This window comes from Pseudochaenichthys georgianus, chromosome 9 (assembly GCF_902827115.2).
Source record: "Pseudochaenichthys georgianus chromosome 9, fPseGeo1.2, whole genome shotgun sequence".
NCBI lineage: Eukaryota > Metazoa > Chordata > Actinopteri > Perciformes > Channichthyidae > Pseudochaenichthys > Pseudochaenichthys georgianus.
The window spans coordinates 33,693,043-33,716,434 of NC_047511.1; the positions used below are offsets into that span (position 1 = coordinate 33,693,043).

The 23,392-nt window shown below is 40.6% G+C and overlaps 1 protein-coding gene across 5 annotated transcripts; it reads right to left on the bottom strand.

The window, feature by feature from the left end:
• Window positions 1-833: 833 nt before the first annotated feature.
• Window positions 834-22,740, bottom strand: msi1b (musashi RNA binding protein 1b). Of its 5 annotated transcripts, none has more exons than XR_004552805.2 (16): window positions 22,500-22,740; window positions 22,026-22,066; window positions 21,422-21,503; window positions 21,202-21,286; window positions 15,343-15,384; window positions 14,072-14,164; window positions 10,644-10,692; window positions 9,523-9,605; window positions 9,318-9,435; window positions 8,231-8,311; window positions 5,881-5,937; window positions 5,282-5,344; window positions 4,602-4,732; window positions 3,469-3,537; window positions 3,340-3,384; window positions 834-2,498 (listed from the first exon to the last, which is right to left on the bottom strand). XR_004552805.2 is itself a non-coding variant. In XM_034091679.2 (16 exons), exons 1-15 carry the CDS (start codon window positions 22,556-22,558, stop codon window positions 3,356-3,358), a joined length of 1,056 nt encoding a protein of 351 aa, XP_033947570.1. In that variant the 5' UTR covers window positions 22,559-22,739; the 3' UTR covers window positions 834-2,498; window positions 3,340-3,355. The 5 variants fall into 5 exon arrangements, 3 of the variants coding, with proteins under 3 accessions (XP_033947570.1, XP_033947571.1, XP_033947572.1); XR_004552804.2 differs by having other exon boundaries at window positions 4,602-4,753; XM_034091679.2 differs by having other exon boundaries at window positions 3,516-3,537; window positions 4,602-4,753; window positions 22,500-22,739.
• Window positions 22,741-23,392: the final 652 nt, after the last annotated feature.

Below are 23,392 nucleotides of genomic sequence, written 5' to 3' on the forward strand. Positions count from 1 at the left end.
AGAATAGAATAAGTCTGTGTATCTTTGTTTAAATTGTTCTTCTTTCTTGAACAAGTGAACAGATAAGCAACAAATATATTTTATTCCACGATGTGCGGGGACATTGGGATGTTAACAGCACAGTTACAAACACCTGTTTCCAGAAACAGGTGAACATGGTGAGGCAGAGGCAGTCCCTCAGAGGGGGGATCATCGGAGCCTCCCCATATTTCACATGGTTGGCGCTCCCATACAGCGAGGACCTCATGACCGGCCGCCGGGACATTGAGAGCGTGGAGGCGAGGCACGGGGTGAGGCACCAGGGGTGAGAGACTGGGGGAGAGGAGGTGGAGGCAGTGGAGCAGTGATGATGGAAGAGAGAAATCAGCCTGCAGAGACTGAGGGAGTCCTGCTGGTGCTTTGAAACAGTGTCAGAAAAAAGGGGAACAAATGGAAAATATAGGTGGGTTTTATATCGTAGAAAATATATGATTATAATTTAGTACAAATGTATATTGGTTTCTTTGAAGTATAATAATTCCTTTATTTAGTTCTCTTTTATAATGTGGAAAATTAGTATTTTAATAGAAAATGTAGTTTAAGAAAGGTTTTCAATAATTTAGTAACATTTTATTTAAGTTTTAAAATTTACTTTTTTTTACAAATAAGTATTTTTTCATTGAAAAACGTGTAGTAAATTTGATTTTAATTAGAAATATATAAATAATTCATAGACATTATTTATAATTTTGCACCAATATGTGAGATATGTTTTATTTAGTATAGTTTGAATATATATCGAGTACACATTAAGAGCAAAAAAGTTCAAAAAGGTCAAACAGTACGCATGAATGGAATGTTTTAAAATAATTTATTAGGAATTTTAAAAAGGTTTTTTTTTCAAAGGAATAAACATGACAGGAAAAAGAAAATCAAAAAATGTTACAGTGTTGACAAGATTGTTATTTTTCAGTGAAAACAGCATCAAAGTATGAACTACCGTGGTAGCCCGCAGCAGTGTGAGCGAGTGTATCAAAATGAGAAACCTGGTACTTCGTAGATCGAGAGTGCTTTGTTCTTACGCTTCTAACGTTCGAAGGAAAACACATGTATCGTGATCGGCCAGTGCAAAGTCCTAGTAGCTCTGAACATAATGGTTTTGGTCTAAAAAAAGCTGTCACATTGCTACAGTCTGTGACATCCAGTGGATATGTAGTGATTGATTTGAGGGTAGATGAGTTAATTAGACCCCCTCCTTTCCTGTAGGAAAGCCACCTTCTAAAAAGGTGCAACCATCCACACTTGATGTTAATGTAATAATACAAAAAAGTCAGATTACAATTTCACATTTGAAACTGAGGTACCATCCGCCCCAATAAAACAGCACATGGCACATTGGAAACCAATGTGTATAAGACCATATGTCACGCAAACATCAACACAACCTGCAGAGCGGAGCAGTCAATACAGATTTCGCTCTGCTCGACCGCTCCTGCACACTACTCCTTCATTTTCCTTCACAAACAATCATCACATATTGAAAATCACAGTTAAAACAGCAATATGACAAAGTAATAAATCAGCACGTTTTAATTTCCCCTTCTGAAAGAGGAGCATTTTCACACGCATCCCCAAAAAGTAAAAGTGTTGTTGCAGCCTCTCTCCTGCTGAACTCAAGGTGTTTTAACACAGATTGAAATGACACATCCTTTATAAAATGCCTGGAGAGAAATACAGTATGTGGCTGGTTTAATATTGACAAACATACTGACATGTTTTTGACCTTCATGTGAAACTATGATACGTAACAGTCAAGCTTTCCAACACATACGCTTTGATGAAAAAAGCAATCGTATTATTATTCCTCAAAAAGCCTCCCACCTCCCACAAAACAAACTTTAGCGGAGCCCCCCCCCCAAACCAGAGTCGTATTTACAATATTTTACAATTATACAGCTCATGTAGGCCTAATATGTAACTGCAACTAATGACATTTGACCATTATTAGTGTAACAAGTCTTTGTTAAACACCTACCAAGATATACACTTTGTGACACATTTTCAAGAAATAGTATTAATCACAAATGTTTTGTTAAAATTCAGTATGAACTACTGACAAATATACAGTTTTTCCAGTACAAATTACAGATCCTGGAGATTTATTTTTTCTCCTCTTATCTCAGATAGATCAGGTTCAAATACAACCCAATAAAACAAAACAGATAAAGAAACAACCATCACAACAACAAAAACAGTAAGGTGAAACATAACAACAGAAAAAAAAAAGACTAAAAAAATACAGCATCTGTATGTGTTGCTATTACATTAAGTGACTTTTCGCTCCTTTTATGAAGTTTTTTTCTTTTTTCCCCTCAGGAGGTGGAGTTTAGTGAGGCGTCAGCAGGGTGGCAGGCTGACACCGGGTGGAAGTTCAGCTGCTCCGCCCGACAGGGGGGCAGAGACCTGGGCAGATCAGCTCCAGAGCAGCTTCAACTCCCACCAGCTCTTTGTCTGCAGCTCTGCACCAAAAAAACACTCAAATTATTCCCAGGTAGCGCTGTGCATTACATAATTATTATACAAATATCTTGATATGAGACAGACTAGATTTCTGATCATGAAAAAAAATTCAGAAAAATGTTGACAAAATACCTCTATATCGAGGTATAGGGTAGACTATTGATGCTTTCTTAAAATATTTAGTTTTTAATACAAAATTATCAGCGATTTGAATGTAAATGCTTAGTGTGGAAGTATCACTTTACTGAAATGTCCCATTTTAATTGAGAAAAAGAAAACAGTAATGCTGTATTGAGACATTCTGACAACCAAAATATAAGATGGTATCTCGTCTCATATCAGAACATCGACGTTATCATATTGTATAGCCCTAAGCACTATGGCTCAATCCTACAATATCGTTGCAATACACATATCGAGATATTTGATCAGGAATATTGTGGCAATTGATTTTCTCCATATTGCCCCACCCTAATCCCAGGTGAGTCCCGATAGGGCAGTCTTATATGTTTTAAATAAGTCTTATTTGATGTAATGAGCTACACATTGATATCAGAACGGCAAAAAGAGTTTACACATCCTCTGTCCCAGACTGCAAACCAAGTGGTTTGGACCACAACTTGGAAATAAAATCTAAAGAACCTTCTGATATCTGTCTGTAGCACTAACAAATATTTGGGTTACTTGAATGCAACTACACTTTAATCATTGGGTTAATTTGAATCTTATGTACATGCTGGATTTTTGCTTTCCTGAATATGTGTCCTAATGGTTGATTGCACCTACCCTAAGCCGCTTTGGGTAAATGAAATATAATGTAAGAACAAGATGATGACTCACGTCTCAGTGATAGCCGTTAGTGAAGGCCGTAGCGATCAAAGGGCCCTGTGGGAGCAAGAATACAAGTTTTAAAATGTTGTTCTCAGACTACAGTTTCAACTTTTTTTTTTTAGGAAAATCTGAATTTACTGAAGTGAGCTGCTACAGTGTTTTGTTGAAAGAATAACTGCACACACCCGGAGTCATGACGGCACACAGCTGAGAAACACAGGTACATCAATATATGAGTTTTCATCCACTATTTCTCATGCAACTTTAGAACAAGGTCACACATTTCACAAATACAAATAAGGCACACAAATGCAAACATAGACAGACATTGATATTGGTAAAATATGCAAGTAATGTTCTTTTTTTTCACATGGTGGTAGATACAACAACAAAAAACAGTATTAATGCTGACGACAACTTTAGAGCAAATATTTTTGGGGAAATAAAGGGATTAAAAGTGTATTCATCATGTTTAACCTCAGTATTGCTGCACAGCTACAGATAAATCTTAGGCTACACTAATATCATAGTATTCTACTATTTGTATTATATATATTTCAGGGGTGTTGGGATGACCTGTTTATATACAACAAAATACTCTGCTTTAATTCAGATTTGTTGGCGTTGAGCCTTTGAAAAACACCTATTTCACTTTTTTGTCTCCTGGTTGCTGCACACAAAGGGAGACAAACACCTGTATTAACAGGGTGGTTTAAAGCAATCTAGAAGCACCTACAATTGCATTTATATAAACCCAACAACAAATAATCTATCTCAGCTCTGACGTCATAAAAAATCTGCATTTGATGGCACTTAATCACTTTAATCCTAACAACAACTATAGAGAAATGCCAAGAAAAGGCCAGTTTGGAAGCATTCAATGTCAACTTAAGAAAGAGAGTAAACATTTTATTTGATTAAACCACTTTTTGTTTGAAGATGTATTTTTTTGTTTCAAAGCTTCATTAAAAATCTTTAAAAGAAGCTTTGAATGTAAAACTAAAAAAGCAATTTTAGCATAGCTTACTTCTTACTTTTACATTTAGCAAGAACGCAAACAAGTCTATTTCCCATCATGTTAAACAATTGCCTTTAGATACTTAAATATAATATTAAAGGTGAACAGCAACATGGCATGATGTACCAGAACTACATAATAACCTATAATATGTAATCTTATGCCCTAAACAATTTGAAAAAGGGACAGAAACGTGTCTAACACAAAGCTGGAAGTTCCTAGACTAAACATTAGAGAGGTTTTCTTGTCTTACCCCCAAACCGTGGCCGAATCCAGCGTTGGGGGCGGGGCTTGCGGCGCTGAGGTAACTGCTGACTGCCGACTCCTGACCACTCCCATAAAGGTCGGCCATCGGCCCCGGGCTGCTCGTACCTAAAAATCCAGCTGTACGAGACGGGGTAGAGCCTAAAAGTCAAATAAAACAACTTTCAGATTTTCTTGACAGGTGTGTGTATGTAACCATCTTTTTAAATGGGAGTACATATGAACATGTAGAAAAATAGTTAATATTTTCTACTGTGCATTTTTCTATTTGATATTAGAGGAGGCTGTGGTTCAGGCGTCAAATGCACTCATCTCCAAATCAGAGGGTCAGTGGTTTGATCCCACAGGGCAAAATACTGAACCCCAGATTGCTCCTGTAGGCATGTATTATACGCTGTTAAAGTGTATGTAAGTTGCTTTGGATGAAACACCAGCTAAATAACATGTAATGTTTTATAATAACCTTATGTGTCACGACTTATTCGCTGTGTTATGTTATGTGTTATTAAAACCCAATTAGGGTTGACACAACATCAGATTTTCACCAGACCACGGCCAAAATAATTCCCCATAACAATCTTATTGCGATTTTCAGTAGTGTTTCATGAAAGAAAAAAAATTATTCAAGAGGCCCCTAATTATTTGTATGTGTCGATTATTATTGCATACCTCTAACTACTGCTGCTGCCGCTGCTGCTGCTGCCATTGGTCCATATGCTGTCAGAGGAATGGCTAAAGAGACAAAGGGGCAAAGATCTGAGTTAGATGTCTTGCAGTACAAACACATAAAATCTAACTAATAACACAACTTAGTTCAGTGACCTCATTCAGATGTTGATCATAAGATAAGGTAAGATAAGATGTATTTATCCCCAAGGAAAGTCTTGTGCCAGAGTTACAAAATATACAATAAACATAGTTATACTAACAGTGCAGCAGAATGGGCAGGTTAAACAATAAACTACAAGAAACAAAGATGGATAAATAATGAATGTAAAAACTGTTAGGAGTGGTGTTATAATGTAGTGGCAGATACGTCACTGCATATGTTATTATTGTACATGCAAGCAGAGAGTGTTTGTTATGATGACAAAGAAAGTTGAGGTCACTGCCGCGAGGCGTTAAAGTGAAACCTTCCTCACTACTGTCAGCCCTCCTGCCTTCAGAGAGCGAGGAGGACTGTCAAACACAAACATGCAGACCGGAGAGTGAAGTGTAGCAGACTGACAACATGCTGCTTGTAAAATCCAGGGGAGGGACGGACTGACCTGTGAGCTCAGGGGGATGGGGTGAAGTCAGAAGGGGAGTCCTCTCTAAGTGGAACTCTAAAACAGAAACATCAGAGCGCTGTTGAGACACACACCAACCAAACACACACATAGAGGGAGGAAATCACCTCGACACGCCATATGGAGAGAGCACATATTGGAATACACAAGCTTTAAGGGATGCAAACAGGAATTAAAGGATGGAAAAATGCTTTATATTCAATAAAGTGGTGTTAAAAAATCCGTATTAAATGGCAAGAAATACAGCAAATGTTACAATTGTGTCTTACAATCAACATTAATATGCAAAGCATCTACTTTTGGATTAACTGAAAGATTCATATCATACACTGCCATGCTAACATGCATACGAAACACACACACACACACACACACACACACACACACACACACACACACACACACACACACACACACACACACACACACACACACACACACACACACACACACACACACACACACACACACACACACACACACACACACACACACACACACACACACACACACACACACACACACACACACACACACACACACACACACACATTAAGCTAAACTACTCCAGTCCTTGATATTTACAAGCAGTTTTTTGGGTTTCTATGGACACATGTCTGTATTTCCGACGTCTACTGTCAGGTCAACACAGCGGACTTTTACTTCAAAGTGCTTAATTAATCATGTTTAGGTGCTCTTGTTTTTCAGTGCTTGACAGAAAATGGGACACAATCGTGCCATGGGAATTTCAAAAATAGTTTTGAAGGAACAATGTTTTCTCTTTTCTTTGATTATATTGGATCCTCCATCACTAATTTGAACCAGATCGATAGCAAATATTAGCATGCTAACATGCTAAACTGTGATCTTTTTAAATATGACCTGCTAGCGTGTAGCTGTTAGCATTTAACTCAAAACATCGCAGTGCCTAAAAGTGCTGGTGATGCAAGGCTGATGACTTTTTTTTTTATGTGTGCATGGGTTTAAAAGACATGGGATGTCACATCTAGCTTACAAGAATACGTGATTTTTAACATCAGTATTTGTTAGATTCTGCAGCAAAGAAAAAAAGACATTGATGCATGTCATTTAGGATTATTTACCTACAACAAGCACAACTTTCATTCCTTTCTATACCCTTAACACAGTGTATGTATGGGTATGTATACTGTACGTTTCAAGGGACACAAGGAGGATTTCAGGCAAACTGAATCCAAATCTAGCACTTTTATGTACCTTTAAGTCTTAAAGGTCACATGTCATGGTCCTTTCTACTGATCATAATACCATTGTTGAGGGATATTACAATAGAAAAATACTCTGCAATTTTCCAAACTCACATTGTTTCGCATACAGCATCTCTGTAAACTACGTGTATTCACTCTCTCCACTAAACGGCTCGTTGGAGCTCTTGCCCCCCTCCCTGTGAGCCCAGTGTGCTCCGATTGACCAATCCACAGACTTCCTCACACACACACGCAGCTCAGCTGATGTCTCCTCCGGGCTGCTGCTGATAACAGACAGTTGCGATCGCATTCTCACAGCGTTCATCAACCTTTTTCTTCTCAATATCAAGCCACACTTATTGTTTTTACTTCGGCTGAGACTTTGTGTGTGCTCGGGGTGATTCACAACGTCCGATTGTTTCACGTTGTGAATCGCGCTGAGCTCCGTGGAGGTGTGATTTCCTTGTTTAGCGATACACAGCGAAACACAGCCAAACTCACCCTGAGCACACACAAAGTCACAGCCGAAGTAAAAACAATAAGTGTGGCTTGATATTGAGTAAGAAAAAGGTTGATAAACGCTGTGAGAATGGGTCTGCAGAGAGAATTTCGCCGCGATCCCAACTGTCTGTTATCAGCAGCAGCCCGGAGGAGACATCAGCTGAGCTGCGTGTGTGTGTGAGGAAGTCCGTGGATTGGTCAATTTGGACCAATCAGCGGGGGCTTAACGTAACGGCTCCGCGCACTTAACGTAACGGCTCCACGGATTGGTCCATTTCGTTCCGGTTACAACATGACGTCCTGATGTACCCGGAAGAATCAAATGGATGATGACGTTTCACCAACGAGGCGTTTTGGGGAGTTCTTCTCTGTGTTAGAGTTTTACTCGCTACAGGGTGTACTTTGAGAGTTTTGACTCTGCACACCGTTTACATGCATAAAAACCTTCATAACACACAAGGGGACGGGTAATAACCGGAAAAGCATGACATGTCACCTTTAATAATCAACATGCACCTGCTAACTAAATATGGCTGTGTTTCTGTTTCTTAAATAATCTGATAAAAACATGTGAATGAGGAGCAGAAAATGTGTGTGTTTACCCGGATACTGGAAGGTATATCCAGGAGTGATGCCAGCGTAGCTCCGGCTGGTGTAGGTGGCCGTCTGGAAACCTGGATAACCTGAGAAAGAAAAAAAAAGAAAACACTGTTAGATATCACAACATCAAGAACTGAAAGAGAAAGAAAGAGCAACATTCAAAAAAAGTTCAGTGTGTGAACTTGTAACATTAAAACAAGACCAAAACCTGTGATCCAAGATCATAACTACTGAAAGATTGCGTAACTAATTAAGTATTTAAAAACGCTTAACATATCTATTGAAAGCAATGAAATGCTGAAGAGAAAGGTGCCGTTCTCAGATTAAACAGTAGGTGGTACCATGATCCTGGTATGGGAAAGAGACCAAGATAATTTTTAACAGAAAAGCCTGCTTCAAATAGGAATAAGGAGGTTTGAAGGGTTGCATTATGGGAAATGTAACTACTTGTCATCACTTGTATGTGCCAACATGTTATGGAAGTAGAATACTTAATTACTGATCAAAAGGAGAAATATAAACTTTCATAACAAAAAGATAATTTGATGGGGAAAAGTATTTTAAATTCTGTCAGCAATATTTGTTTTTGTTAACATTTTAGTTTATTTTTAAGATTTAGTTGACTAAAGTATGGGACATTTTAGTTTTATCGTCGTCAAATTAACCCTTGAATATTTAAGTTATAAGAAAACTGTTGATATTAAAGGATTTATTTTAGTGGTTAGATTATATGGAACTTTTCAGTTTATCTTAGTTATTGAAACAAATATTTTGAAGAACATATTTTGTTTTATTGATATTAACCCTGCTCTAATGTATCCAACTACTGACTAGTTTCAATATAGTATGTTTAGCAGCAAGTAATTACAACTATAAATCACTACGTATATCAGTTTTTAGGAAGCAGTAGGCTTTTTATTTCTACGTCACTGAGGTCTTAATAATCGGGGCTGCATGGCGGAGGGTGGGAGCGGTCAGTTTCCCCCCCATGAGGCCCCGTGTGACCTTTGAAACAGCTGCGGCCTTAGTGCAGGAATACTTATTGTATGCAGCCGCTCATCTTTCCTGTGACGATCAATACTAGCTTACCTAGCATACCGATGCCCAGCATGAAGGCGTCCATCCCATAGGGCATCACACGAGAGCGCCCCCTGGCTGAGCCCGTGGGGGACATCACCTCCTTGGGCTGAGCTTTCTTACACTCCACCTGTTTCCAAACAAAAACAGAAATCAGTGCCTCGAGCATCTACACAATATGGTGCTATTAGAGTGCTTGTTCTTGTAATATGCTAACCATTTTGTTGTTGATCTCATGGAAGTGGATCTCGCAGACTTTCTCGACCACATCCTCGTTTTCAAACGTCACAAATCCGAACCCTAGCGAGGAAAATATAATATGGTGAAGCAATAAAGAGAAAATCAAACATTACGATACATTTTATTGAATACCTCGACCTACATATTGTTCAGTTGACTATTGGGGCCTTCACAAAATATTTACACAATGAAATTCTTGATACATAATCTTATGTGAATATATTATCCAAATAACTAATAATAGAACAGCTAGCACAGTATGGGCAGCTAAATCAGTTTACTGACATGCATGTCATTTAAAATCAGGGAAAGATACTAAGTTTATGTATAAAGCTCATCTCAGACACAAGGGCAATTAAGAGTTCATTTTAAAAGCACTAACACACAAAACAAATGACATGGTTATAAAAAAGAGAGAAATTGGAAATACGGCAGATTTTGCAAGAAGTGCAGAAGTATAGCAGTGAAATGTCTTTAAAGGACTTCGGAAAAGCAGTAGGGGAAGTTGGGGCAGATTTCAGATGCTTTAGAGGTGTATTCTAGATTTGTGGAGCATAGAAGCTGAAAGCTGCTTCCACATGTTTGTTTATAAACCCTCGGGACAATGACAATATCTAATCTCAAATACATTGCCCTTCCAGAGTTTATTAGTAAGAGAACTTGACTCAGTACAGTGGATTTAGACAGTAGGGCCTTTCTGTGCAGCAGTACAGCTAATAGTCTCTAGTAATCAGCGCTTTAATAGCCGCTTAACACGTTAGCCCCCCTTTACCCTATTTCAATTCTGCTACTCTGCACTCATCCTTGCTTCCTCCCCTTCCTGGCCAGAAGGCCGGGGCAAAGCTGGTAGGCTGTCATAATCGATCAGTCCCAGGGTGGGGAGGAGGTGCTTAAGGAGGCTTTATCCTGATCCAGATTAACCGACTGGCTAATTAGACTAGCCCCGTTCCTCTCCTCCAGCTCAGCCCACAGGAAGGAGGCCTGCAGGGGGTGGAGGGGGATCAATAGATACCCTGGAAGGACTGGAGGAAGAGGAGCAAATCGACGAAGAGAGAAGGACAGACGCAGGTAACAGGAAGTCGGGTCCCCCTGACTCACCTCTGTGTCTGTTGGTGGTCTTGTCGAACATGAGCATGGCATCGTCGACCTGAGGGGAGACAAACAACAGTTTTTTTTAAAAAGCGGCACTCTGTCTCTTGCCACGCGACATATTGCCTGACCTCAGCCCTTCTCAAGTTCCACCGGGAGGCTCAGCAACAGATGGACAGAAAGGAGGGGGAGGAGGAGGAAGGGAGGGGGCTGAGCGACAGGTTACAAGGAGGAGGGAAATATGAAGAAATACTGTACAACAATCCCTGCAGCTGTATATGACTAACAGACATAATGGGTGGTATGAAAAGTTGGAAATTGTGTTTGCTGCCCTGGTCAAAATCCCTCTCACAGTGAGCCTTTCTCCACTCCAAAGTTTGACATTCCCATGGCAACTGTACAAAAAGTCCATATAAAAGAGCCAACATCAAATATGCTTTATGAATAGTGGGAGAGTGCCAGTGAGACAAAGAGTGCCGCAAAGAGAGAAAAGGCACAGAAAAAGAAAAAAAGGAGCCAGTCACGAGCGGGAAGGTGAATCCTGTGTGGGCAGGTGGAGACTCGATGAGAGGGGAGAGCTGATAGCAAGAGGAATAGCGACAGGTGGAGATATGGTGAAAGAGAGAGCACACAGAGTCCTGTAAGAGAGGAGAGGAGAAAAAAATAAAAGATTGGGTCAAAGTGGAAAGGGAGGAGAAAGAAGAGAGACAAAAGAAGAGGCAGAACAAAGAGGCCTGCAGGCTTTGTTTGTTGGCACAGTCAGCCATAATTCCTCCTCCTCTTCTCCCTTTGACCTCTCCCTCCGGCCCAGCCTCCCTTTATAGAGCGAAGACACAGGTGTCTATTCCTCACACACACACAGTTTCTTATGTCAAAGTTGACCTACTATCAGCAGTTATTTTTTTCTCTTCTCCCCCCCTCTCTCTTGTAAAAAGCTGACATGTTTATGCTCCAGTCCGCACACAGAGGTCCCGAAAAAACATTTGGTAAATTAATCTGTGCTCTCGGTCTATAATAAGTTTACTGGATATAGTCCACTGAATAATTTGTCATAGTAGCAGAGCGTGAGTGTGCGAGTGTGGACCCCCAAGGGCAGTTTTCCTACAGAAAGGTCAAAGGTGAGTGAGGAGTGTCAGTGTGAAAGGGGACCTGTTACTCTGATGCCTCTCAAGTAAGTCACTGCTTCCTCCGAGCCTGACATTTGAACAAGACCTGCAAAATGGTCGGCTCTATCTCTGCAGAAACGCGATTTAAAACGTTCTAAGGTTGCCACATTTTTAAACAAGCAATTGTAAGGAGCAAAAGTGAAGAATGCACTTTGTGATTCATGCTAGAGATTTACATTTGAGCTGACAGAGGAAACTCAATCCCATCGTGAACAACCTATCCCCCTGGAGGATGCAATCAAAACATCTCAACAACGCCCGTGGTTTGCATTAAACACTGTGCATTGAGTTAATTGCACATCATTGGTTGATATTTTAAACACTAGGACAATCCCGCCAGACAATATTCCCTCTTATTCTTTTTTTTCCCACCTCTCATCTTCCCTGTTATCCCCTGCCCATCCCTCTCCGCGCTCCTTTGTCCTCCCCAGGACGGGACACAAAAGGTCCAGTGAGGCAGTCTAATCAGGAACTTCCATGGATGGCTGGAGCCCACATTTCACCGTCCATCCCTCGATATCTCTCTCGGCAAAATTCATCTAGACGTTATGATTGAGGAGGGAGCACGGCGAAACTCGAGGCCAAACCTTTGGCACTGAAAATAAAGTGTCACAGCAGTCGGAAACGCGGCGGCTAAAACTGAACCTTATCGTTTGACTTTGAAAAGTTTCAAAGGCTGGAGGTGAAGATTGTGCACCTGCGTTATACTGTAAAACGTTTTAGGATGTATTTATTTGTATCATTTGTTTCCTACAAGATCAACCAAACCTCACTTGTAGAGTGCAAAGAATAATCAATATGGTTGTGAACTATTAAATTATACTGTAACTTTGCTTTGAGAATCTAGTAGTAGTTTACATAATAATAATAATAAAAAAAAGGCTAAATATGGTTTACTGTTCTACTACAGAATATTCACATACTAATAAGTTGTGAACAAAACAACACATTCAATTAAGTCGTTGCAGGGTTTGGAGAATCAATTATCAGTTAAAATGTTTTTTTAAGAACCAGAAAAGTCAAAATTCTCTGATTTCAGCTTGTTAAATGTATTTGTTCCTGTCTATTTACTCCTATATGACAGTTATGTGAATATACTTAAGATGTGGGCATAAAAACCCATTTGATAATGCTACTAGGGCTTGGAAAAACACCTGTTTCTGATATTTTATAAACCAAGAAACTAACCAGTTAATCGACAATATAAATAGTATTGAGGTGCAGCACTACTCCCCTTGCACACATATTATCATTGATGTTTATTTTTACGTTTAAAGACAAATTTAGGAGCGTGTGAACAATCCAGAAACTTCCAGTATGCAGATAACTTCTGAACAAACTAACAAAATATTTGCCCAGCTTTGTATGGAGGCATAATGGCCCCCGTAACCCCCCTCCCTCAAAACCCCATCTTTGCCCCAGTTCCCTCTCGTATGCCTCCGCAAGCCTCTCTCAATCAGGCCTCCCTTGCATGTCGGAACCTTTGTCAGCCCATCATCTATTCTCTGCCTCAAAAACTTGGAAAAAAAACTTTATTTAGGAAATTTAAAAAAAAAACATAAAATGCATGAAGATGAGATGAAGAAGTTTGCCGGTTTTGGAGCTTAAGTCGCAGTTATTGGGGGTGAGTTGGACCCCCACCCGACACACACACTCACACACACTCGTACTAACACCCCCAAACACCACCTCATCCCTCCTCCTTCAGAACAAAAACCCCTTACCCGCAGAATTACTCGGGGACAATGGGCAAGCCGGGTCACCACGGTAACGGGCCAGGAGGGGGTTGTGGGTAGGAGCAGCTGTTACATCAGATTAATTCAGATTCTGATAATCCCTCCTCCTTCCTCACCATCACCACACACTCACTACAAAACTTTTCTTCCCCCCTCCCCTCTCGTCCCCCTAACTTCGCCTGCTGCTCCCGGAGCCTCTCAGCCTCGTTATTTTTCCCTTCCCTCTCCAAGCCTCCTCCTCCTCCTCCTCCTCCTCCTCCTCCTCCTCCTCCTCCTCCTCCTCCTCCTCGCAGTAACCCCTTCACTTCAAGGCGGTCGCCCGACTACAAAGTTTTTCTCAGAGAATTTCTGTTGAATAACTCGCTTGAGCCGGTGGGATGTGGTACCATTTTGTGTGTTTCTAAGCTGTTTTTTTGTAATTGTCTGTTATAACCCGACAAACATTATCCTCATCCACTCGGATCAATATTGCTCTTCTTTCCCACCGCAGTGTGACAGTTTTACCTCCGTTTTACCTCTTCTAAACATCACTCACCTTCCCAAACTGGTCGAAGTACTGTTTCACGTCCTCGATGGTCGTGTTCACGGACAGACCGCCCACAAAGATCTTCTTGGTTCGAGTCACTAACTGTAAGAGGAAAGGCACACATTTTACATTTGTTTTCCTACTGTATTCTAGTTTTTACATTTTTGGTTTAATAATATATCTACTAGGACAGAAGCTCAAAATGGTCTGAAATGTGATTTATATTCTTAAAGACACTGTAAATTATACACAGTTGTAAGTCACTCTCATGGGGGTGAAACAATCGATCAAATAATCAGAAACTATTTCTATAATGGATTAATGATAGAAGTATTTGTTTATGCAAAACTTGAGAACATTTTGTTTTCAACCTTAAATATGGAAACATCCTGCTTTTCTCTTTTTGTTTAACACTGAACAGAATATCTTTGGGTGTTGCACTGACAAAACAAGACGCCAACTTGGATTTGAAAAACTGGAATTTACTTTTTTTGACATTTTATCGATCAAATGATTTATTGGTAGATGAATGGACAATGAACATTATTGTTGGTTATAACCCTACAGAACACTACTCTAATACTTTGGAATAGATATGTTGCATTATAAGTGTCAAATGTCTATGACTCAGTGACACAGTAGTGCTCACTGTTGCTGTAATCTTTACTACACTTCAACAACACTGCCCCCAGAAGTACAAAAGTCATTATCTTCTCGTTAGAACCTCGCTTAGATGAGGAAAAACGTCACCTTATTAGCTATAATTCAATAAAAGGTGCTATAGAAGCTTTATTACTTTTTATTAATTTTGTTTTATTATTAATTAAGTTTGTTTTCAAAGGAGATGCTTGAAAAAAAATCCTAAAAGTTTTCAATGATTGTAATTATGTTTAATATAACACAGACACATTCAATGATTACATGTGTCACTTCATTTTTTTAAATCAGGAATCAATAAGGATATCGGTTAGAATTTCGGACCAATAAGAAGTATCAATAATTGGCATTGATGACAATTAATCACTTCCCTTCCTTATGCACTCTGTATTGCTTCAAGCTGTAAGATATCCTTTTTTATTTCACACTGTTATTGTTGTTATTGGAGACAAAACAGACGAAGATCAGCACACAGTGTACTTGAAAAATAATCAGTGTCTCTTTAAAGTTGTGAATGTTTTACACAACGGTTTAGTGATTCGTGTTTAGATAACGAGGCATATTAGCCTACAAGAGATTGAAATGAAACTAGCTAAAACAAGAAGAATCTTTCTTAGACTCACCTTGGGCTGAGCTCTGCGAGGGAAAGCCACCTTTGGGTCGATCTGCAGGGAGAATACAGAGAAAGAGAGGACGGGTTAGTGTTGTTTCATGAAAGAGAAGCCTTCCTTCGGTGTGATCAAACATCACACACTCATCTTTCATTCTTTAACATCTCAATAATGAAGGTGTCCTATATCCATGCTATCCTCCTCCTGACCTCGCACCAATCCTAAATCAAAGCAACAGGATTTCTGCAGGTTTAGAAAACGTCAATTTAAGTGAACAAATAGTAAATATTTCACAGTAATACTGGCATAAATGAAAATTAGTTTACAACCAGTTCAATAATACTTTCAGTAGGGACAGATTAACATGTCACTATCACATTGAACAATACAGTATAATGTTCCAGTAAATGCACCTGCTAAACCAGTGGCTGGCTGCTTTGGTACCGAAACAAAAACACTTTTGATCATAACATCTGATGCGAAGTTAGTTTGAGATTACATTTCAGAAATGTACATTTGAAACTTTTTAAGGACCCACAGAAACCCTGCAGCACCGATGTTACGATGTTCAGGCCTTGTTGCGCTGGAAAACAGAATGACACCACTTTTTATTGTGAACGAAAATCTGAAGGACATCAAATCCACAGTCTATTCTCCATTGGATAAAGAATTAGAAAACATATTGTGTGTGTGCATCAATCTGAATGTGTGCACTATCCCCCCCGACATTATTTATAAGTATGCTTGCTTTGTGTTTGTAGTTCAGTATATGAACGAAGTAAGAAATGTACATGTAAACCTGTGTGTGTGTGTGTGTGTGTGTGTGTGTGTGTGTGTGTGTGTGTGTGTGTGTGTGTGTGTGTGTGTGTGTGTGTGTGTGTGTGTGTGTGTGTGTGTGTGTGTGTGTGTGTGTGTTGCAGTTGTGCTCAGGTGGAAGGCCTGGGAATGTCCAGTGGACCTCTGCCTTACTCGTCACCACCGTGTGACATGTGATCTCCTGGAATCTCACACGGGCTCTACAATCACAAACACGCCTCACCTCGGTGGGGAGAGCCCCGCGCGAGAGAGAGGACAAGCGTGTCCGAAAGAGAGAGAGAGGACCGAGGAGGGAGACAGAGGAGAGAGGGAGCTGTCAATCGAACCACACTGACAGCAAGATTCACCCACATTTTGTTTGTTTGTGTTTGTTTGTTTTTGCCTCCCTCTGAAGTTTTGAACAACAGGGATCATTCATCCTCCTGCACGCTTTCAGGTGATCCGGATCGTCCTCTGCCCTGCTGCTGCTCCTTACGTTTACACCCAGGAAAAAACACTTTTTGATATTAATCCTAACACCAGAGGTGGGAGTATGTCATGCACGTGCAAGTCACAGGCGGGTCATGAATCCTAACCTCACAGTCTCAAGCCCCAAGTCCCAAGTTAGTGGTGAGAAGTCAAATCTCTGCTGTAACTCAAGCAAGACAAGTCAAAGCAAATTAAATTCTGATGATCTACCACAATTTATAACCGTCCAAAAGTCAATGTAATACAACTTAATTAAATAATTTCTATGTAGAAAAAGTTAAAGGGAAGCTTGGCATACATAAAACACCATGCATCAATTGTAAATTAGCTCACATTTTATATACAATTCTGGACTGCTTGTCAACCTTGTCCTAGATATAAAGGGTTGTGAATCTTTTGGTGTCTCACAAATAGATACATAGAGAAAATTGGTAGGCTCAGACAGGCTGCCTTTTCTTTTCGAAGAAACAACTCTCAAAATAATCTGTGTCAAGTCCTGAATACAAAATCAAAGTCAAGTCGGGTCTTTTTGTCAGGGTCAAGTAAGCCTCAAGTCCTCAAGTGTGTCTGACTTGGGTTTGGATCGTTAGGCTCTAGTCCCCCACCTCTACCTAACACTACAACCACATGATCAAAAAAACAATTTAAACACAACGTGGTGGAGCCCACTGAATGTCACCACGGTTACGATTGGAGAGAGACCCACACAATGCCATGAGGATGCAATCATAGACAGGCTGTAAAACTGGAATTTGAGACCTCTATATTAGTCTATGCTGGTCTAATAGAGCTAGAAAACAACTAGACTACACCACGCTGTACTGCTGTTACACTAACAGATGGTGAGACAGTACAGCGCTAAGATTAGTCCGTAACCATGAGAGGGTAGAGTTGAACTACAGTAGAGAGCTAGAGAGCCTCTATGGTAAACCACATGCGTTTACCAGACACAAAAGTTGACATCACCGCAAGCTTTGTCTTTTTTTCTTCCTTCTTTTGTTCTAGAGAGCAGAGTGAGAAGACTATAGGCTAAGACTGGAGGATCAGATGCAGAGTCTACTGTTTAGTGTCTATGGTGGCTAGACTACTCTGATAGTCACCTCCGGTCACCAACCCTCCTGATGTCCAACACTCCTGTGCACATTCAAAAACAAACAAGACACACACACAAACAAACAAAATCAAACACATGGCAGCACATCCATGGGGAGGAAATTGTGGACGTTATACAGGTAAAGTGTTTCGTGGAGGAAAAAAAAGGTTGATCATAGCAAAGTCAAATATTTAAAGTCCGCTCCACTCCAAAACATTTTCTTTACCCGGATGTTTGAGCTTCACTGTGCAGGGTTTGACACTATAAGGCTGTTTGAGGGGGAAGTCTTTGTACTTACCTAAAACCTGAGTTTAAAGGAGTACTTCGCCCCCCAAATGACTATTTGCATTAAAAAAATTCATGAAGCAAGCTATCATTCTCTTGCGTGGATTCATGGCGGATGAAGAAAATAAAAATATATATATAGAGATTTGAAAGAGTTGAAGAATTTAAGTAAAACTACAAATGTAATACTATTCAAAAATGTCTTGCAACTCTTGCAGTACAATCCAAGTCCCATTTATGAGTTGTATGCTCACTACTTCCAAAACACATGAAGTGTAGTACTGTTTATAGGATTATACTGTTGTGTGAAAGTTGAAACAGTTTTTTAAATATAATTCACTGCCACTATTTACTTAAATGTTTTTGTTGAGCATTTAGGCATGGAAAAAGGCACATTTTTGGGAATAATTCAAGGTAACACGGGTCAAGTAGTCGTAGTCATAAAATCGTAATTTTGTAGATGAAGTATTCCTTTAAAAACGTTATTGACATGCATGATTTGTGACTAGTCTGGCAGCCAATCGCTGCACAGTCTGCAAGTTGTGACATGGAAAATCAAAACAAAAATATGTTATTTTGTGAAGTGTGATACATATTGTGTCCAGCATTACAGTAAATTATATTCGTAGCTTCTAGATTTTAAAGTGAGGGAGAAGCAAATCAGGTTGTTCATTTTTTGTAGGAGAACCATATCAGACACAATAAATAATTTCTAAGCATTTTCTATGTCATAAAAGATGTCTGGAGGGTTTTTTTACATAAAAAAACAACCTTTCTCCTATATAAAGACAGGTGAAGTCGCTTCAAGGTGTCAGTGGCCTGACCCCGCTGTACTCACAGCAAGGTAACAGGGAAGAGGCTGAACGTAATTCCAAGAGAGGTTTAGGAAATCAGGACAATCCCCTTTTGAGCAACTGCATCCCAGCTTTGCAACAGTTGGTCGAGCGCGCTGCCTGTCACAGCCTGAGCTGGCAACACACTTAACGAAACACGCCGATTGGGCCGCACTCAACATCTCTGAGGAACAACTCAAGCTTGTTGACTCCAATCCTATTAGTTAGGAGAGCCATACTAATCACCAATGGGGTTATTCTGCCTTCCCCCCTCTCCCCTCTTTCCAGGTCAGCATGGAAATGGTTAACGGGAGCCTGATGCAACTCGGCAAAGAGCTGAGTGACTTTGTTGTTAGCCACTCCGCCGTGCACCTTGGAGCTGCGATTGAATGGAAACTTTGTCCCACAAAAGGTGCAGTTAGCATCGGCCGTCACTAACTTTACAGATAGCAGGAAGACGGGTGGGCTCCCAAAAGGGCAGTTACGTAAATCACAGTAAAATCCACTGGTCAAAACCAGGGGAATCTGTCCTGCAACACAATAAGAACTAATAAATTCCTCTGCAGCACTGTATTTGCTCTTTAGCCTCTGGGCCGTGCAAAGCTCTGTTAATTCCAGTGCCGGAGAGGTTCAGTCGGTCACAGCACGGCACATTCTTTCTGTTGCCACTGGAGAACTTTTCTCTCCCTCTCTAACAGGATAACCTGTTAGCATGAGAGAAGGGAGAGGGAGAGGGGGCAGGGTGAGCCGTCTAAAAAGGCCTACTCTACTCACCATCCAACCCCTGTGGCTGATCACTGAGCCCTCTCCATGCCAAACACACACTCTCTGAGGCTGCCCCCACCAAAAAATACCACAGACACACACAACCAGCCACAAGGGGCCCTGCCACGGCCCACGAGGCTGCGCACATTTAACACAACTTAAGAGGAGGAAACTCAAATTAAAAAAGAGGGGAATCGGCATCTCTTGAGTCTTAGTATAAACGTTATAAGTTTCCCATCAATAGAGGCAGCGTGAGGATAAACTGTCAGTATCATGGCCTCCACTTACTGTGCCATGATTTCTTTAGTGCCCCAGAAATGATTGTAAACGATGTGCATTGTTATCTTCCTTTTTTCTTTTGTGACAGAGCCATTCTTCAACTGTGAAGGGTATGTTGGAGGGGGGGGGGGTCACTATGGAAACAAACCCCATGGCGAGTTAGTGGCGTCCAACCATGATGCCGCTACTTGTCATAGCTGTTGTGCCTGCAAGTGACACTATAGCAGTATGGCTCTGGGGAAACCAACAAAAAACAAATACACAGATTCAGTTCGTCTTCTCTTTTCTAACATCTCCTAATTTTCGATCTATAATAATTTCCTTTAATTTCTACAGCAAACATACTGCTTTTTTACCTCCCTCTCCATTTCCTTTTCCAGCACTTATCCTCCAAAGATTTGGAGGAAGGTGCATCGTGCAGAGCACAAAAGGGGAAAGAAGAAATAGCTTCCCCTCATTTCAATACAGTGACTAACCAGCGGCCATCACCACTCCCACAGAGGAGAGAGAGAGGCGGGGGCAGTTGGTCCCTATGGCGACCAACGGGCCACATTGTTCCCGACCGGCCCACATTCATTACTGACAAAAAGACACACACACACACACACACACACACACACACACACACACACACACACACACACACACACACACACACACACACACACACACACACACACACACACACACACACACACACACACACACACACACACACACACACACACACACACACACACACACACACACACACACACACACACACACACACACACACACACACACACACACACACACACACAGGCAATTAATGCATTTTAAAGTTACATTCACATAGGTGAAAAGGCCTGGCTTCATCATCGCTACAGTTATATTCTTCCTGAGGATCAACAGGAAACTGCTTTCACAATTCACACCTTGATGGTTTCAGGTTGCTTTTGCTCCATTTAGAAACTTTTCTTTTTCCTGGGGGTCAATTCTATCCCTTGGGACCGTTAAAAAAAAAAGCAGAAAGGAAGTTTGAGTTCCTAGAGAATAAATCAAAGAGTGGCACTGAGAGCAATCCTGTCCCGCTCCCCTCTTGTTTTTATGGAAATTGACACTGGGTGACATTTTCTTCCCCTGCAGAGCAAACTCTTCCATGTGTCTCGTCTGTCGACCGCTGACTGAATCACGTAAAGTGCTCACATCTGAGGTGCAGCAGCGGACATGATTTGAGAAAAACATTGGTGTAGTGGAACCTTAGTAAACATACAAGCAATGGGAAATCCACTAATTAAACACTGAGCAATGGGATTAGCTGCTGGTGGAAAGTAAATACAGAGAACTCACTGTTTTTGAGTCCAACTCGTGCCTGGTTTGGGCCAAAACTTTATCCACACCGGCCTGATCAACAAAGGTGACGAATCCAAACCCTCTGCAGACACCAGGGGTGGAGGGGGGGGGGGGGTATTAATGACAGAGGAACCGATGTTGACATGTAATGATACGTTATGATGAGCAGAGAGGAATCACGGAGGTCAGATAACTTTCAACCGCACAGCTCTCTCACCTCGAGCGCTTAGTAACTGGATCTCGCATCACCATACACTCCTTCACCTCGCCGTACTTGCAGAAGTACTCCTTCAGACCCTCTGAGAAACCAAAAACGGTGGGGAGAAGACGTGAATTTATAGAACAAGAAGTTAAAGGAAGTAAAAGGAAATGCAAACTTTTTGATGAAGATTTACACCGTACAACGTTTTCACTCTGCTGAGATTTCCCACACGAAAGTTCATTCATTTTTCAATCAGACTTAAAATGATAAAGACTGATTTTTTTTTTTAAAGTTAATAATAATTATAATTGAAACTCCTTATTACAAGCCAATTAATCAAATTCAGCCTTTGTAATTATCTTTTTAAGAATCACTCATTCATTCTATGGTAGTTCTCAATGGGTGCATTCATTCTGGTGCAGGATCCAAATTAAAAACTTTTTTTAAAAAGTAAAAGAACTAGAAAACAAATAAACAAATTCAATGTACGCAAGCAGGACTATTAAGAAATACAGCTTCTCAAATAACTTTCTTTTAGTTCCATCCGACCCATGCCAGGATTTTTGAAGACATAGTGGCATTTTGTTAGAGCTAGCAACTGGTGGAAAAAAAGATTTACCTTGTGTTGTTTGCCAGCTGAGTCCACCTATGAACATTTTGCTGTGGAAAAAATAAAATAAATCGTATTTGCATATTCGTTAGTGGGGTCTAAAAGAGAAGAGTATACACACTAAGACAAACGTGTTAAAGAGGTTTTGAAAGTAATCCTGAAGGTAATTTGAGAGTGTATCATCTCTGATTTTGCATGAAGGCGCTCTGTGTGGAAGTGTGGAGGTGTGTGTGTGTGTGTGTGTGTGTGTGTGTGTGTGTGTGTGTGTGTGTGTGTGTGTGTGTGTGTGTGTGTGTGTGTGTGTGTGTGTGTGTGTGTGTGTGTGTGTGCGTGTGTATATGTGTGTTTGTGTTTGTGGGTGCGTGTGTGTATATACGCGTGTTTGTGGGTGCGTGTATTTGTGTGTGTGTGGGTGCAGACCAAAGTCCCTCTACAGAATACCCAATTTAAGTTTTGTTTTTTTAAAGTTAGTTTACTAGTTACCAGGGGTCGTGGGGGGAGTCCGTGCTGGACAGGCTGCTCTGGCTCCCTTCCGTCTCCATTGCGTGTCCGTGTGTTGTGCGTAAGTGCTGCCTGCGTGTGTCCGAGCCGAGCCGTACGGGGGAACAGGCGGAGAGTGAGTGAGGGACGATGGGGCGGGTTTGGCCCGGGGTGACAGAGAGGGGAGCGGGCCAGATGCAGGCTGGGACAGACTCCTCCTCCTCCAGTCAATCGGTGCCGCTGCTGTCGCTCCCTCATCCCGACACCGCGCGAGCAAGATGGAGCTAGAAAGCACCGCTTCCGGTGTAGCCTTTCAAAAATAAAACCTGGAGGAAGGTATTCCACAGGAGCTAAAGCAGTCTTACCAGCTGTTTACTATACAGAGAAAATAAATTGTATCAGTACTACATAATGATGATACAGAGGGACAATTATCTAACATGTTCAAAAAGTGTGAAAGAATATTATATTGTGTTGTGTTTATTTGCACACATGCATGTAGATGCATATAGCCTACAACAAGTAAAATGACACTAAGAGTTTAGGAAAGTAAAACGTTGTGCAGGAGGTAAGAAGCCTTATAAACATATAGCCCCTACTAAATAACAAATACATTGTTAATTGATAAATGAAAGAAAAAGGATCACAATTGTTATTAAAGTGTGGATCATTTATCAGGTTTTAAGGTCAAAACCAAAATACAATATTGAAATACATTTGGAATTTTACAAGTTGGAATTCATTAATAAAATATTAGTATTTAATAAATGTTTATGTTTAGATGTTTATAAAAAGTGACAGACAGTCCTGCATACACTGACTTGCATGGGCATGAATGCATGCAGAATTAAAACTTTTTTATTCTTTGTTGCTAAAATATTTAAGTTAGCCAAATG